This window comes from Garra rufa, chromosome 3, assembly GCF_049309525.1.
Source record: "Garra rufa chromosome 3, GarRuf1.0, whole genome shotgun sequence".
NCBI lineage: Eukaryota > Metazoa > Chordata > Actinopteri > Cypriniformes > Cyprinidae > Garra > Garra rufa.
This window is the reverse complement of record NC_133363.1, coordinates 31,798,717-31,817,965: the sequence shown is the minus strand read 5'-3', so window position 1 is coordinate 31,817,965 and position 19,249 is coordinate 31,798,717. Positions and strand designations below refer to the sequence as shown.

Below are 19,249 nucleotides of genomic sequence, written 5' to 3'. Positions count from 1 at the left end.
TCTCGCCTCTTGATTGCTCTGTAAACTTTTCACCATAGTTCATTAGTGCATTACTTTGCTCAGCAACTGTGGGACTTCCAGACGATCCTGTTAGACGTCTGCCCTGTTTACGCTGTAAAATCTTTACAACGCAACAGCCTACTCTGCTCTGTCTATGTCACCAAACTAACAAGCTGCAATCGAAGGGCAAAATGAAAGCAAACAGAGAACTGAGGTAGGTAGACAGAAAGTCTTCTAACTTGAGTTGAATAAAAGTCAAAAAAGTTTATATCCTGACATCCTCAACTAGAAAAGCACAGGATATCAAAGACACTCTTGTGGCAGCTTGAACCGGTGCCAGGCCAATGTCAAAGCTCAGTGAAAAGAGGAGGCACTTCTCTGTGTTTCCCTCTGGAGTGCCAATAAGCATGCTCATTTTTTATTGGCACTAAAATATTCTGGAACATGTACACGCTCGCTTTTCGACTGACACTGCTGATGAATAATTCAACGGCACACACCACTCACACTGAAGCTCCACTGAAGCACCAATCAGCGGTGGCTGGAGAAGACCGACAAGGGCGATTAAAACGGACGACATGACACTTCACTCTGACAAACTACTATTTAATGCGTCCCTTGTGATTCACAATCACACTGTCAGTACGGACACCTATTGGGTAGCATGCTTGTTATAGTAACTCTCCCTGACGTTTGTTCATTTAACAGTGAAGTTGAGCGTGTGCTGTCTTTGAAGACTTGGAACAACTTTACATTGATTACGGGCATAAAGTGTGAGGTTTACACAGCTGGATTTAATGACTGGATAATGAATGGATGAATATCTCACAAAAGTGAGTACACCCCTCACATTTCAGCAACCATTTTAGTATATCTTCTCAAGGGACAATACTATAGAAATTAAACTTGGATATATTTTAGAGTAGTCAATGTGCAGCTTGTATAGCAGTACTGATTTACTGTCCTCTGAAAATAATTCAACATACAGCCATTATTGTCTAAATAGCTGACAACAAAAGTGAGTACACCCTAAGTGATAACAGCAGTATGTTGTTTAACCATGCAAAGCCACATGTCCTATTCATCATGTTTATGTTTTTGTCTGCTTGACAGGACCATACAAAGTTGTGTATCTTGTATTAGAGCAGTTAAAATTTGGTGCTTTATTTACAGTTCTCTCATACTGACCAGTGGATGCTCAACATGGCATCTCGTGCAGAACCTGGCTTCAAAAAACAGATTCATGAGTGCTGCCGGCATTGCTTTAAAGGTTGCAAAAGTAGAAGATCAGTGCTCAGACCATATGCCGCACACTGCAACAAGTTGGATTGCATGGGCATCGTTCCAAGAAGGAAGCCTTTTCTGAAGCTGGCTCACAAGAAAGCCAGCAAACAGTTTGCTGAAGACAACCTGTCCAAGAGCATGAATTACTGGTACCGTGTCCTGTGGTCTGATTAGACTAAGATAAACTTGTTTGGCTCAGGTGGTGTCCAGCATGTGTGGTTATGCCCTGGTAAGGAGTACTGTTGCTGGTACTGGGGAACTGCAGTTCATTGAGGGAAACATGGATTCCATTATGTACTGTACATTCTGAAGCAGAACATGATGCCTTCCCTCCAGATACTAGGCCGAAAGGCAGTTTTCCAACATGATAACGATCCCAAACACACCACCAAGATGACAACTGCCTTGCTGAGGAAGCCGAAGGTGAAGGTGATGGGGTGGCCAAGTATGTCTCCAGACCTGAACCATATTAAGCAACTGTGGGGCATCCTGAAGCGTAAGGTGGAGAAGCACCATGTGTCTCACGTCCAGCAGCTCTGTGAGGAGTAGAAGAGGATCCCAGCAACAACCTGTGCAGCTCTGGTCAATTCCATGCCCATGATGATTAAGGCAGTGCCAGGAAACAATGGTGCTAACACAATATATTGACACTCTGGACAAGTGTACTCAGCTTTGTTGCCAGCTATTTTGACAATAATGGCTGTATGTTAAGTTATTTTCAGAGGACAGTAAATCTATACTGCTATACAAGCTGCACATTGACTACTCTAAAATATATCTAAGTTTAATTTCTATAGCATTGTCCCTTGAGAAGATGGTTGCTGAAATGTGAGGGGTGTACTCACTTTTGTAAGATATTGTATCTTGAAACACTCACAAAGTTTGGTGGCATGTGTTATTTAAACTCACTTTACAAATCAAAATAGATGTGTGATGGATTTTCATGTTCAAACCTGCTGCTGAATATTAAATGTGACAAATGAAAAAAAACAAAACAAAACAAAAATAACCTGTGAATTGTTCATTTGGAGGAGAAATGACAAGCAAATGTGTTGCTTAGCACAACTGTGTGATCTTGTTTCACTCATTGCTGCTCATCCACAGTATACTTAACATATGTAATACTGTATAAAGCAATGAGCTGGCAAGTTTTTGCAGTATGTCATATTCTCCTAATATGCATTTAATTAAGGAGGCAACAGAAAAGGGTCCAGAAAACATATGCTGTATGACACTCACCGCACTGGTTTGGAAGTTTGAGATCTGAACTTGCTGAACTCTCCTGGAGCCGTCCACTCTGAGCCGTGCTATGTGACAACAGACAAGAGAGACTTTAACTCATCTCTAGCCACACGCACAGGACACACAGTATTCAAGGTTGTGCTATGCATAATAGAACTAAGAATGCATTTTAAATTCTAAATTCCTGAATTTGAAGCTAAACTGATGTAGAAAATAGGAAGCAGACTTTTGAATCTGAATGTAAGAAAGCAGAATAAAATGAATTGAACTTTAAATGTTGGTTTGATAAATCCTCATGTGAAAGTTTGAAATCGTAAAAAATCATCGAAGCAGACAGTCTAGATAGATAGATAGATAAATATATAGAACACAGGTAGAATTATAGAACAATATAGGGGAGAGTGGGGTAAGTTGAGCCAGTGGGTAAGTTGACCCACCCCTGTATCTTGGCAACTGTACACTGTACTGTCATGTGACCATATATTTTGAAATCACAAAATTAAATTTTTTTTAACATAACACATGTAATGGCTGTTACATCAAAGCAAATTCATCCAGGTATAAAATTATTTCTAATGCATATACACTGACAGTCAAAAGTTTGGGATCAGTAATCAATAATCTTGTAATGTTTTTTAAAGAAGTCTCTTATGCTCATCAAGGCTGCATTTATTTGATCAAAAATACAGAAAGCAGTAATATTGCAAAATGTTATTACAATATAAAATAATGTTTTTTATTTGAATATACTTCAAAATATAACTTATTCCTGTGATGCAAAGCTGAATTTTCATCAGCTGTTACTCCAGTCTTTAGTGTCACATGATCCTTCAGAAATCATTCTAATATGCTGATTTATTATTAGAATTATCAATGTTTTGTTGGCAAATATTTTTTGTGGAACCTGTGATTCTTTTTTTACAGGATTCTTTGATGAATAACAAGTTAAAAAGAACAGCATTTATTCAAAATATAAATCTTTTCTAACAATGTAAATCTATGCTATCAATTTTTTTATTAATTTAACACATCCTTGGTGAATAAAAGTATTAATTTCTTTCAAAAAAAGAAAGAATAAAAAATGTACTGACTCCAAACCTTTAAACAGTAGTGTATATTGTTAAAAAACCTTTCTATTTTAAATAAAATTCTGTTCTTTTTAACCTTTTATTGATCAAAGAATCCTGAAAAAAGTATCACAGCTTCCAAAAAATAATGTAATGATACTAAAAATGTAGATTCGTATCACAGGAATAAATTAAATTTTAAAATATATTCATAGAAAACAGTTATTTTAAATAAAAATAATATTTCACAATATTATTTTTTTCTGTATTTTTGATTAAATAAATGCAGCCTTAATGAGCATAAGAAACGTCTTTAAAAACATTAAAAACCTTACTAATCCCAACATATACAAACCATGCAAATCAAGCCAAGTAGTTTTTTTCAAAATGCCAGCAATGGGGCAAAGTGAGCCAAACCCTGTGGGGTAAGTTGAGCCAGCACTTTAACTGACTCCACCATGATAAGGCATGAAGTTACGTTAAATCTCTGAAGTATAAACTGGTATTTTAATGTGATTACACAACTGGTTTAGTTTATCACACACACACACACACACACACACACACACACACACACACACACACACACACACACACACACACACACACACACACACACACACACACATGTTGGGTTTACATGTTTTATGGGGACATTCCATAGGCGTAATGGTTTTTATACTGTACAAACCGTACTTTCTATCGCCCTACACCTACCCTACACCTAAACCTAGCCCTCACAGGAGATTGTGCACACTTTTACTTCCTCAAAAAAACTCATTGTGCATGATTTATAAGCCTGTTTCCTCATGGGGACCTGAGAAATGTCCCCACAAGGTCAAAATCTACTGGTATTCCTATCCTTGTGGGGACATTTGGTCCCCACAACGTGATGAATACCAGGTACACACACACACACACACACACACACACACACACACACACACACACATGTTGGGTTTACATGTTTTATGGGGACATTCCATAGGCGTAATGGTTTTTATACTGTACAAACCGTACTTTCTATCGCCCTACACCTACCCTACACCTAAACCTAGCCCTCACAGGAGATTGTGCAAACTTTTACTTCCTCAAAAAAACTCATTGTACATGATTTACAAGCCTGTTTCCTGAGAATTGTCCCCACAAGGTCAAAATCTACTGGTATTCCTATCCTTGTGGGGACATTTGGTCCCCACAACGTGATGAATACCAGGTACACACACACACACACACACACACACACACACACACACACACACACACACACACACATATATATATATATACATACATATTATTTGCAGTTTATTTGATAGGGACAGTTTACAAGTGCTTCTCCTTCTCTGAGAACCAGAAGATGATTAGTTTCTGTGACATTTATTCATTCATTTTAATTCAGATTTTATTTAATTTTACTCAACAAACTCTGTTTTGTCTGTTTTTGGGAAGGTTAAAACTTTGGTGTTCAACATAGTGTTTCAGAAATGCAAACAAATACAGATAGAAAATAATTAAACTTAATTTGATTAGTTTTATTTTGTTTAAGTTAGCTTTAAGAAAATAAATATGACCATTTGTAAAATGAAATTTGATTAAGTTTTTAAAAGAGGTAAATTACCTGTAAAATTTCACATGGGTTTGAATCAGATTCAGTCAAATGGTCAGTTATCATCCAGATGGTGCATCTTACCCACTGACTCGGGTCAACTTACCCCTAACCTGGGGAAAATTGAGCCACATGAACACTTTTTTTTATGAGAAGCCATATTAGAAACCTTTGTCTGATAATTTAAAATGATAGGAAACATCCTGAAATTACTTCAGATACTTTCATTTTACTTCTGCCTCATTTTCCCTTATCATGAGGCCCACATAAGTACAAAATGGCTCATCTTACCCTACTCTCGCCTATAGATAGACATGAAGACAGACGGATAGATCAGAAGTGCAGCCTGGTTCATTTAAAGGGTCATATATCATAGTACACACCTGTCCAACGTACACCAGCAGCCGGGCGTTGAGCGGACTCTCATCCGAGCTTAGCCACAGTTCAGAGTTATCATCCGATGCTATGGCAAACTGGAAATCCCCTGAAATAAATAATTTATTATTTACAGAGTTGTACTGCATAACCTTATGACCTGACCTGCAGGTTCTGAATTCTAAGTTTGCTTTGATAAGATGTTGTTCTGTCAGTCACAGATATCTCACAGCAGTATATTGCCCAGTAGTGCTACCCAGTGGCTTTATTCTGCTTGTCAGTAGTTCTCAAACTGACAATCATTTTTCCTTCTCTTATTGTCTTGCGAGCTTGTGCGGCACAGTCAAAAGCCTGACTCAGCGACCCTAGTTACTTGCTAATGAAAACAATCTCATAACTTTTTCCCCGCAAACACGAGCACGCCTGCACGCATCAAGGCTCATACAGTAGTCCTCACAGCAGCTTTTCTTATCAGGTTAGGCAGAGTGTGCAGAATTTGCTGACTGTAGGGGATCTATTGAAATAGCATTTTCTGTGTGCCTTTAGACGTCAGCTTGGGCAACGTTTAGGTCTCTTACACTTCACTCAAACTTTCTTTGAGGAACACTTTGAACACAAAGAAACCTTAAGGTATGTGTATTGTATGTGTGTGAAGGTACAGCACAAAAGTTTGAAAACCTGGAATTGTGCATGAATCACTTTTAACATTATTATTATAAGGTTCAGTAATGCCTGTGACTCAACATGGAAAAGAAATAGAGTTCATAGTAGGTTAGAAGAAAATATGTAGAGATGACAAATCATTTTAAATAAACATACACAGTATATTTGGAGAAAACACTCCAGTCCAATACAAAAACAATCAGCAGTGAAACAGGCTGGAGGCAATATAATAATTTGGATCTGCTATGCTGTCTCAAGACCTGAATGGCTTGAAATCCCAGTGCAGTCCAAGTTGTATCATAAAATGCTACAGCTGACTATCAAGCCATCTGTTTATCATCCTAAACTTTTAACAAGCTGAATCATGTAGCATGACATTGACGCAAAAACAAGAAAATAAACCACATGGTGCTTTGATAGAAGGAACTCTACTACTGACAGTATCATTTCCAGGCAATCAGTTTTAAATTAGGATGTTTTGGCTATCTCAAGCTATTTCATAACCTATTTTTACACACTATAGGACATACTGGTTTAGTTACTGAACCTGGACATGAATGCACAGCAATGGCGTAAAATATAATATATTTTTTATTAGGCACTAGAAATTAAATCAGCATGATTTGATTATAATTATGATGAGAGCAAATCCATAACATTTTAAAGGGATCATAAATACAGTTGAAGTTTATCTGCAAGAATCTGCAAAATGTTAACTATTTGAACAAAATAAAAGATAATGCATGTTATTTTTTATTTATTTAGTACTAACCTGAATAAGATATTTAAAAAAAATGACCCTGTTCAAAAGTTTTCATACACTTGATTCTTAATATTGTGTTGTTACCTGAATGATCCACAGCTGTGTTTGTTTGTTTGTTTGTTTAGTGATAATCATGAGTCCCTTGTTTGTCCTTAACAGTTAAACTGCCTGCTCTTCTTCAGAAAAATCCTTCAGGTCCCACAAATTCTTTGGTTTTTCAGCATTTTTGTGTATTTGAACCCTTTTTAACAATGACTGTATGATTTTTAGATCCTAGATCCATCTTTTCACACTGAGGACAATTGAGGGACTCAAATGCAACTATTACAGAAGGTTCAAATGCTCACTGATGCTTCAGAAGGAAACATGCATTAAGCTGGGGGTGAAAACTTTTTGAATTTGAAGATCAGGGTAAATTTGACTTATTTTGTCTCCTGGGGAACATGAAAGTATCTTCTGTAGCTTCTGAAGGGCAGTACTAAATGGAAAATATATATATGACATTTAGGCAAAATAAGAAATTCCGTTCAAAAATTTACACCCCTGTCTCTTAAGGCATTGTTTTTCCATCGGTGAGCATTTGAACCTTCTGTAATAGTTGCATATAAGCCCCTAAGTTGTCTTCAGTGTGAAAAGATGGATCTCAAAATCATACAGTCATTGTTGGAAAGGGTTCAAATACTCAAAAATGCTGAAAAACCAAAGAATCTGTGGGACCTGAAAGACTTTTCTGAAGAACAATGGGCAGTTTAACTGTTCAGGACAAACAAGTGACTTATGAACATCTATCACTATTTAAAAAAACCCCACACATACAGCTGTGGATCATTCAGGTAACAACACAGTGTTAAGAATCAAGTGTATGTAAACGTTTGAACAGGGTCATTTTTATAAATTCAACTATTATTTTCTCTTGTGGACTATTATGTAAACGTCTTTTAAGTGAAATATCTTATTTAGATCAGTACTAAATAAAAAATAACATGCATTTTGTGTGATCCCTCTTATTTTGGTAAAATAATTAACATTTTGCAGATTCTGCAAGGTGTATGCAAACAATAACTTTGTACTACATTTTTATGCAACAGTAACCCCTGTAATGTAACAAAAACTTGATTAAATACACTAACCGTCTTTGTAAGGATGAATAAATCCAAAGACTCTAAGGCCATAATTCTTCCATTTTGGAGCCACTGCAATTTTCTTCACGGTGGTCCTGGTCTGCGGGGAAGAATTAAATATAAAAGCATCTATAGGCCTATTCACTTTTAAACCCAAGGCACTAGCAGTAATTCACAAAATCACACCTCAAAATGACTTCTAAGAAGAATACACAGACAGCTCCACAACAAAGGTTTAGTGATAATGCAAAGGTGAAAAGAACAGATATTAGTTCTGTCTGCAAAACATCCTGCCCCTAGCAAACATTAGACCTACCTTGAGATTTGGTAATGGAAATACTGAAAATGAGATACTGCCTAGAGTATCCAGAATACATTTCATAAGTCAAACAAGCAGGTTAATCTGAATTGTTCTATCAAACTCTTACTTTCAATGTCTGGTCTTACATGTGGGTAGAGAGGAAAATGAAGATTCTTCCTGAGCTGGGAGATAGATGAGCCACACCAGTCTTCAAACACATGCAGATTGGCTTGACCTTTATACTGACCGAGAACAAAAAGAGAGAGAATCAGCCTTTACTTCATGCATAACCAGTATTAATATGAAGGAAAAATCAATTGTCCAGAGATTAAAAAATAGAGCATTTCACAAAATAAGTAAAAAATGAACTATGTTAACAAAAACATTTAATTTACTGTCTATCTGTTACAAACTGTCAATCCATTACTTAAACCAATGCACTTCCTCTCTTTTTTCTTCTTTGCATTGCTTATTACCTTATCTAGGTTCTAATAAACCTGGTATTATATGCAAATGCTGTTGGCTACTGTATGTGAATTGCTTATGTTCCTCTGTCTTTTAGCTGTTTTTGATAAAGCAACTGCCAAATGCATAAATGTAAGTACGTCAAACAGCACTCAAAACAGGCACAATGGGACAAATAAATTTACTAATGTGAACTGTTTCTTAAAAAATCTAAATACATTGTTGCCTTAATGTACCTTAATGGCATACATTTCCTTAGGAAATTTAAAAAAGTGCTATATTAGATTGAGGTGGGGGTCCTCCTGCATGCTAAATAAAAACTGCTCACAAGACTAGGACATGTTACACAGATACAGGTGGAGAAGAATTGTTGTTTTTCCCTTTGGTTAAGGGTTTTCTTACCAAGAATATAATTTTTGAACTATGGTGTGTACTAAATGGATAAAATAACAATGTTTAGAAAAACCTGTGGTCACAATCTTCAATGACGCTATTGAAAAAGGGATCTCTATCATCCAAAAAGTTTCATGCTACATTAAACCCATAAGGCCATAAATGGGATGTCTATTAATATAGCCAGGTGGCTGAATTAACACTTGATTTAGAGGTGAGAACAGAGCCCCAGGCCTTCACACAGACCCAGATTATGTACAGGACAGCCCTGCAACAAACATATCTGAAATTGGATCTGTGAATATGCCGTTACCCCAAAGGCAAGGCGGTGATGAGTTGGTTTATAGCAAACTGTTAATGAACTATAAATATCTGAATTCAAAGTCAGTACATGCATTTTTAAAATAACAGTGCAGGTTTTAATCAAAAGAGCAGGGTTTGGCTGGTGATAATTGTCCAGTTGGTCACCTACTGGCAAATGTCTAACTACACCATATGGAGTATTTTAAAGGGGTCATCAGATGCCCATTTTCCACAAGTGGATATGATTCTTTGGGGTCTTAATGAAAAGTCTAAAACATACTTTGGTTAAATATTCTCAACGGTAGTGTAAAACAACACCCTTTTATCTTGTCAAAATCAGGTCTGAAAAAATCAATCCATTTTGTTGGAAGTTACTTTAAAGGAGAACTCCGGTGTGATATTGACCTAAAGTGTATTGAATCATGATACCGAGTGTGAACGTACCTTGCATATCTCATCTCCTCTTGTCCACTGCTGTCCAAAATCTGGGGTCAGTTAGCCGATGCTCACAACAGCTTGTCAATGAGAGTCAATGGGGCATCGAAGCAGTCATGTAAAAAAATCACTGTTTTATGCCATTTACAAGGCACAAAGTAGCGCCACACTTCATCGGTAGACTTCCAAGGGCCCCGACATTTAAAACGAGACATTGAGAACTCATAAAAAGCACCGGTAGTTTATTTACGAGAAGATTTATACAGACAGTAACTGCAAGATGTTAAGCGATCGCCGCCATCTTGAATGTAGTCACGATAAGACGAGTGACGAGCAGGAAGGAAACAACAACCTGATAAGTTGAAAACCTGATACGTTCCTTCCTGCTCGTCACTCGACTTAACGTGACTACATTCAAGATGGCGGCGATCGCTTAACATCTTGCAGTTACTGTCTGTATAAATCTTCTCGTAAATAAACTACCGGTGCTTTTTATGAGTTCTCAATGTCTCGTTTTAAATGTCAGGGCCCTTGGAAGTCTACCGATGAAGTGTGGCGCTACTTTGTGCCTTGTAAATGGCATAAAACTGTGATTTTTTTACATGACTGCTTCGATGCCCCATTGACTCTCATTGACAAGCTGTTGTGAGCATCGGCTAACTGACCCCAGATTTCGGACAGCAGTGGACAAGAGGAGATGAGATATGCAAGGTACGTTCACACTCGGTATCATGATTCAATACACTTTAGGTCAATATCACACCGGAGTTCTCCTTTAAATGCAAATGAGCTCTGCTCACCCCGCCCCTCTCTTCTCTCTGTGGATGGACAAGCCATGCCCTGAGAGACTTTAACGTGTTTACTTTAGCCACATTTAGCCGCAAAACTTGCTAACTAGCACGGTATTAGGAAAGGTGATTGCAAAGATTCATAAAAAAACCATTTACTCACTTCTGTTGTAAGTGAAGCTGTATTACGAATGATTTGCGCAAACATAGGCGCATTTATGTAGATCAGGAAGCGCATTCCCTTCACAAACAAAAGTCATCCACTGTGTCTTCAGTGGCTTAGGTGTCTGGAGTAAATGATGACTACTTTGTTCATTATTACAACCAACAACAGAACACCTCAATCGTTTTGGAGCCATTTTTGTCTACGTCCCTCCTCCGGCATCGAAACAATGGCAATTGGACTATTACAGCTCATTCAAGGTGGGTCTAAGATGCCAGTGTCAATCAGTCTATCGTGGGAGCGGCCTCTGTCGGTGTGATGTTACACAGACAAGAAGCTGAGAATGACTTGATTTGAAAAAGGGGAAATTGTTTTTACAGATAAAAAAAAAAAAAAACACTGGCTGGATTTTTATCATTATTGTGTAGATGTGTACACACGCTGCCAACACACGTTTATGTTCAAGTAACATGTAAAAGTGAACTTTTCATCCGATGACCCCTTTAACAATGTCCTAACTACCTTTCTGGGCCTTGATTATGGTAGTCTATGAAGGGTCAGAAATAGAGCTGTCACTACTGATTATTTTGGCAATCGAGAAATCAGTTGATTATTCTGACGATTAATCGTGTAATCAGATAATATTTTTTTGGTAATAAAAAGTAGACCTAACTGAACAATAGACTTTAAAATTACTTTAAAAACATATATAAAAGTAATGAGTCAATAATAATTAGTTCAAATAAGTATCAAAAGCAAGTAATCATATAGTTTTATTGAACAAAAGTGTTAAAAAAACGCAATGTATTATAAACAATAGAACTAATGTACATTATGCATTATAACAAATGACCACAGAGGGTGCCAATAACCTGACGATTGTTTTTACACTTTACAGCGCGATCCAATCCACTTAATATTTAGTATTTGACCATTTCTTTACCGCATAAATGCTGCAGCCACTGTAATTTATTGAATATGTGGACATCACATTATTTTGAAGTCGCGATAAACAGTTCACAATGAACATTTGATGAAATGGCATTCCTAGACGTTATAATAAACTCAAACTCACAGCAATATGCAGAAATGGATTTTAAGTTGCTCCACACATGTAAATGATAACTGGAGCAGAATTTACTGTGAACAGGACCGCATTACATATGTAAGAAATAATTGACGACTGGCCGTTAAATTCTTAGAAAATAACGCACACCAGAGGTTGTGATGCGGCCACACCGCAAAGTGGAGTGGCCGTTACACTTCGGGTGTGCATTATTTTTGTAGAATTCAATGGACCGAAGTCAATTATTCCATTTATACTACAGTTACCACACCTCAAGATATCGATCAGATGATATATTTCAAGACATTCGTCCAATTTTTGTCCTTAAAACGCAATTGTGAGTAGGATTAATTTCTTACGCAGCTCATCCCAAGCCTTCATTGCAAATTCCAAAATGTTATTTAGACCTAGTAATGACACTTGAGCCATTGAGAGCAAACTAGAGCACCGAATAATGAAGTTTAGACAGACCGACAGACAGGCAGACAAACAGAGAGAGGGTGAGAGAGATTAAGCTTGTGAATTACCTCTCTCAAAAGTAATTGGCAGCATTGTCTCTACTAATAATGAAACTTTAATTAAATAAAAACATTTTCTTCAAGACCACGCTGTTGCTACCTCACTTGTGAGAAATTGCATGTAGTTTTTTAATGGTTAATCGTCAGAACAGCGCTAACAACATTAGTGCGTATGCTAACGTGTGTGCAAACTGTATGTGTGTCTGTAAAAGGGAGAGAGTGGGAGAAATAGAGCATGTGATTACATAATAAAATGTAATATTGTGGCAAAAACATGGAAATAACATGTCATTTTATAAGTGATATAGACATGTGATGCGGTCAAGTGCTGCCTGGAACTACGTTCGCGTGCGTTTCCCTGAAAATAATGCACACAATTAGAACGTTCGTCAGCCAATCAGATTCAAGCATTCAACGGCCCCATAGTATAAATTTATTTAATTGACTCGTAGAGTTTGTAAATTCACAATAGCATTATGCTTATAATTTTTAAATGGGTTTATTATATCAAGCAGCTTTGGAAAATGGTCTAATAAGGCATTTCATGGATTCTCATCCGTAAAATATGCCACCTCCTACTTGACACAGGTAAATTGCAGTCAGTGATTTTTTTTTAAATCGAGTACTCGAATTGAATTGAGGAATCATGACAGCCCTAATCAGAAAGGTCTTGGATTTCTTCAAAAATATCTTAATTTGTGTTCTGAAGTTGAACGAACTTGAGGGTGAGTAATTAATAACAGAATTTTTATTTTTGAGTGAACTTAAATTTCTTTAACATCAGTTGCAATGTAAACTATGTAGTGACCTTATATCAAGAATATATTTTTCTCCTAAGAAGGAGGGAAAGTATAATTATCATGTTTTGGACTGATAAGCTGGATGTGCCACAACGCTCACAGTTTTCAGAGTCATTTAATGTCTATTGGATATGCAGCAATGCTTTCAGAAAACACAAATTGTCACAAACAGGAAAATTGGGCGACGCATTTCCAGCTACTTCATGCTCACGATTTAATGAAGAATTTATGAGTTGGTGCAGCAGTGGTGGGATTTAGCTGGAAATGCGTGGTAAGTCTGTGCAAATCTTCATGTACCAAATTCTCCACCACCCTTTATCTTTCTGTAATGCAGGTGGTGGCGGTGACAGAGACAGGCATTACTCATCATGCAGGTGAGCTCACATTAGATTGCTCTAGCCCCTTCTGTCAGTTGTTTAGGTCTCTCGCTGCACAGCCATGTTTAAATTTAGCCTCTATAATTGCAGCTGGTGTGGATGGTGGGACTGGCATCCCACCCACTCAGAGTGGGCGGACAGGACGCCACAGAATCGTGGGGATGGTTACAGCTGTCACGGGCACACTGGGCTGTGCCACTCCATCACCATGGCACATTCACACATGGCAAAAGTTCAGTCGAGGATAGAGTACAGTGCAGTCACAGGTGGTAAGGTGGATTTAGCTTTGGGCATTATCAAGTGTACTATTTAAATTTTCACATGCTCCGAATAGAGGAATAACTGTCATCCTGGTTTGTTTTGCGCAAGGGGAAACAAGGAGAATGTGACAGCATCTATATAAAAATGTGCAGTGTAATACAAATGCACCATAAATCATAAAAAATGGGATTTGCTACTATAATCCTCTAGAGGTATGATAAAAATATCTAAATGGTCCATTGTGTATCAGAAATAGACTTGTCTGTACTTGTTAGAAGAAGGTATGCTATAAATACCTGTGAATCTTCTGTTATCAGACAAAATTAATAGCATTCATCTTCCCTTTATCTCTGAATTTTAAGTAACTCCAAATTACATTCTGCGGTGCATGATAAGAACATCTTATGGTGCAGCATATGGAGTGTGAATGAATGGCCTGAGATCTTTTGTCAGAGTCATCTTGCTGTGCTTCCAGTCAAAGCCCCGATGATAGATTTCCCAGCCCGGTTATTCCTACTGGCCATATAATGACATTCAATAACACAGAGAGGGAAGCACATAAATCAACAGATAAAAACAGAGGTTATCTCTGCAGTGGGGTATTTTTTTTCCTTTGTTGTGTATCATCCTGGATAAGCATCTGACAAACATTCGACACATTTCCAATGAGACAGACAGCGGGAGAATGGGACAGCGCAAGGACTCCTCTGTGACGTCTGTGTGCCGTTTGCTATTTCTGGCATTTGGTGCTCCCTAAATCACACGCCTCGAAAGAGCTTCCGTGCTCTTGTAGCTTCCTGGAGGGTTTGCCTGCACCTGACACTTCATCGTCGAACGAGGAGCTCATCTGTCACAGGGCCCAAAGGAAGGGGGCCTCGGGGGCAGCGTGTGGTCAGGGACCCTCTTTGATCATTGTCTCTTCATTATCACACAGTGTCGTGTCTCCTAGCCTGCTACGGCAGCGAGGTGGGGAGAGGAGATAAGGACTGTTGGCTTATCGATCTGTATTACTACAGTGGAGTCAGGTTCAGTGTTTTCAACAGTATTTAGAAAAGAGCTTCACAGCAGCAGCTGGCTACAGTATTGAAGCTCCTTCATGAACAGTATATAAAAATGTTGCTTAATGGTTATACCATGAAAGATTTTCTTGATCTTAAAAGGAAAAGAAATTGATGTAGGGTCTATGAAAGCTATAGAAACATTTCTTATTTTGTCAATTTTGAACAGCATTTATTTGAAACAGACATTTTGTCACAATCAAATCTTGTTTAGTTTATTAGGCATAGTCCACACGTATACAGGTAATGTTATAAACAGAGTTTTTACTCCTTCCTTTAAAAATAAAATAAAATCTTGCCCACATGAAAATGCAAAAACGCTGTCAAAAGCATGCCAAACCAATAGGTGGCGATATAACCCTAACCGTAAAGCCATGTTGGCCAATCAGAAGCCTGAAAAAAGCATGCACTCCAATGCCACAAGCCAAAATCTCTGGTTTCACCAGCTACATGCCAACACTGCAACCTGAGTTTCTGAAAATCTTTACCCTGGCAGGGGCTTTCGAAAAGGTTTGTTTTTGTTTTTTTGACCTGATACTACGTTTGGTGTGGACAAATGGCCAAACTGCATAGAAAGGGCTGTGGTTTTGAAAAAGACTCATTGTCTTGTTCTGTTTAGTTTCTAGTCATGGTTTTCTTTGTCACAGTCTTTGCCTGAGGTCTCATTTGTCACTAGAGTTTCTGATTAGTTCACACCTGTTCCCTGTTTCTAAAGAGATTAAAGACAGCAGAAGACAAGAAAAATGGATATACCTCCTGTTCAACTTCTCTGCTTGAGCAGAGGGATCGCTCCCTCGAGGACCACACAAGAGAGTTTCTAGATCACCCAATTGCTCTGCGTCTTTTCCCACACTTGTGACCAAAGGCACGCCTGTCCATGGAAGCTCCTTGAGGGAGTTTTGCCAAATATGTGGAGTAGGTGCTGGTCCAGTGTTTCTCACCATTCACCGCTTGCCTCTTTAATGAAGACAATGCCAGCTCCACTTCTGACCTTGTGCCCAGTCAGCCTTCAGCTATGCACCTACAGAGTGTTCACCAGGGCTGTGTTCATCCCAGAGCCCGAGCCCAGCATGGATTGAAGACCTGCCCATACTCCTGACACTTTGTTGTGTGAAGGAAGGAATGGGTCTGAACAAACTAATTTGAGATGAATGATATAAGGTTTCCTGGTCTACCATCTCTTCTGATCCCATCCTGTTATAAATCAGGTTCAGTCCAGTTCCAGGTTCAGTCCAGTTCCAGGTTGTCTACCTCATCTCTGTTTCAGTACAAGTCATCTTCCTTACCACCGAGTCTCCTGTATCGTCCAGCACCAAGTCATCTTCATTGTCCAGCTCCAAATCACCTTTGTTGTCCAGCACCAAATCTCTTTTGTCATTGAGCACCAAGTCACCTTCGTCGTCAAGTCACCTTGGGCATTTCAGGATTCCTTCTAGTTCCTCGCCCTCTCCTTCGCTGTCTCCCTTCAGTCCATCGACTCATCCAGTGGTTCCACACTGCTGCTGGGATCATTTGAACTTTCCATTTGTCATCTCCACCTTGGCTTGTGGATCCCTTAGCTTCACCTCAAGCATCATGGTCTGGGGCTGCATAAGTACTGCTGGTACTGGGGAGCTGCAGTTCATTGAGGGAAACATGGATTCCATTATGTACTGTACACTCTGAAGATGATGCCTTCCCTCCAGAAACTAGGCCGAACGGCAGTTTTCAACATGATAATGATCCCAAACACACCACCAAGTTGACAACTGCCTTCCGGGGTGGCCAAGTATGTCTCCAGACCTGGACCCTATTATGCACCTGTGGGGCATCCTCAAGCGTAAGGTGGAGAAGCACCATGTGTCTAACGTCCAGCAGCTCTGTGAGGAGTGGAAGAGGATCCCAGCAACAACCTGTGCAGCTCTGGTCAATTCCATGCCCATGATGATTAAGGCAGTGCCAGATAACAATGGTGCTAACACAATATCTTGACACTTTGGACAAGTTCACTTAAGCCGGGCTCACACTACAGGATTTTTAGCCCGATTTTGCCCCGATTTTCCCCTCCCGAGAATCGGAGCGAAAATCTTGTTGAGCACCTCGATCAGTCCCGATGTTCAGCGCGGATTATCTTGTAAGGTGAGGCATTCACAGATCGAATCTTGCACTTCCCGATTTGCTCGCACACAAATCGGGGCTGCCCCAATTTATATCAAACATGTTTGATATTTAAGATGTTAAATTGGGATGATGATGGCTATGTGCTTGCATCAGTACTTTCACAAGAGCCAATGCGCGACCGCAAAACAGCTGCTATGGTCCGTTGGATAGTGGAAATGGAGGAAACTGCTTCTGGAGTTAACACTGTCTGTCTGTATAATGTGTCGAAAACGTACCACAACCGTTAGGAGAAAGAGGAGCTCTGCTGGGTGAAATCGTCTCAGTTTTGAATATGGCTATGACGGTGGCAGAATTTTACTACCGTCGGTGATGCGGTGTTTTATATATAAATTATTTATTATATATAATTAATAATTAATAATTATAATAATTATATATAAATGAATACATTAATAATTATAATATTGATATATATGTAAACATTATTAACATACGTGCGTGTTTATTTTAGCACCTCCGTCTATGAACAAGCAGCCTACAAAACGCTAAAATAATTTAAAGAATAAGAATTATAATAAGAACAAAATTAAATAAGAAAGTATTTAATTAAAGTAAAGTAAATAAGAATGTTAAATGGGTAATTAAACTAACATTCCTTGCAAAAATGTCCCACAGCTCATCAGAATTACTGGCCCGAGCCCGTCTTTTTTCTCTTTCTCTTCCCCATTACACAGCTGCTGTTTTTAATAGCAAAGTGTTTATATTTATTTTCATTTCTTTAGTTTATAAAGTTAATTTAGAAATATAATTGGAACACTTTTTGTTTGTTAAATTCAAGATTTTGTTTTTTAAAGTAACAACCAAGCGGCCAGTGGCAGACAGATCAATTTAGCCCTCTCAAGTCATCACGATTTAAATTAAAATCCATAGATATAAAAAACTTAAAGCATATCACAATATTAGTTTAATCATTTAGAATTAGTTTAATCGTTTTAAGATAAATGTGTGCTATTAGGCGCATATATCAAATCGTTTGTGTGGAGAGGGAAAGCCGAAGCGCACTGAAGGATGTGGAAGTACCTGTGCGATGTGAAACTTAATTTTTTTCTCATAAAGGTAAGAGTAATATATCATCCGGAATTGTAAAGGGTCTACCTTAGTTTTTGTGTAGAAAGCGCTAACACACAAACTCACATATGTAATATAGTTGCTGAAATGACGATGGGCTGCGTGAGATCGCAAGAAGCCTCCCTCCGGCATGATAATCCTAATAATATCTTGTAGTGTGTGATGCACCACGATTTTCAGCAGGGCTTTCGGGTGTACTCACTTTTGTTGCCAGCTATTTTGACAATAATGGCTGTATGTTCAGGGGACAATAAATCTATACTGCTAAACAAGCTGCACATTGACTACTCTAATATATATATAAATATAAGTTTCATTTCTATAGTATTGTCCCTTGAGAAGATATACTAAAATGGTTGCTGAAATGTAAGGGGTGTACTCACTTTTTTGACATACTGTATAATATATATTATGATATGACCTTTTTAAATAACACTGTCTTATTCCACAGGGCTGTTTGAATAATTACAAGCCAGATAATGAATGCTTTTTAATGTAGTAAATACTGTAAAAACATCTGCTGTTAGTATAAAAATTCAATTCCAAGTCGTTTACTAATTCTAAGTAGATTTTTTTTTAAAAGGGCACTTGGGCTAGTCCTGGCTCACTTAGAAAGAAAAACACCTGCAATAGTTCATAGTGAAATTGAATTGTCACGGTGTAGAAAGGAGCAGATTTGACATTTTGTTCCTTAAAAAAAAATGACTCACCATATTTTTCTCAGAAGAGTAAGGGTGGCCATTTGTAAATTTTATGTGCAAGGCTTCCGGTCTCAAGCTATTTTTAGCTTGTTTTCAGCTCGTTTTACGGCTTGATATTGCAAACTGGTGTGTCTTACCATATTATTTTAATGTATTATCTTAATTGTGAACATAGTGCACTTTGTTATATTTCCATACAGAACCGGAAGTCTTGCACATTCACAGAAAAAAATCTGTGAATTTGGAGAGACAAAGAATTTGGAGTAAC

General features: G+C 38.1%; 1 protein-coding gene across 1 annotated transcript in view; it reads right to left on the bottom strand.

Moving 5' to 3' along the window:
- b4galnt4b (beta-1,4-N-acetyl-galactosaminyl transferase 4b) overlaps window positions 1–19,249 on the bottom strand; it is a 174,902-nt gene that overhangs the window by 93,786 nt on the left and 61,867 nt on the right. Inside the window, exons 5-8 of the mRNA XM_073835917.1 lie at window positions 8,572–8,667; window positions 8,134–8,224; window positions 5,586–5,686; window positions 2,524–2,591 (exon numbers count right to left, since the gene is read on the bottom strand). Of these exons, the coding sequence (XP_073692018.1) occupies window positions 2,524–2,591; window positions 5,586–5,686; window positions 8,134–8,224; window positions 8,572–8,667 (356 nt within the window). The remainder of the gene's footprint in view (window positions 1–2,523; window positions 2,592–5,585; window positions 5,687–8,133; window positions 8,225–8,571; window positions 8,668–19,249) is intronic.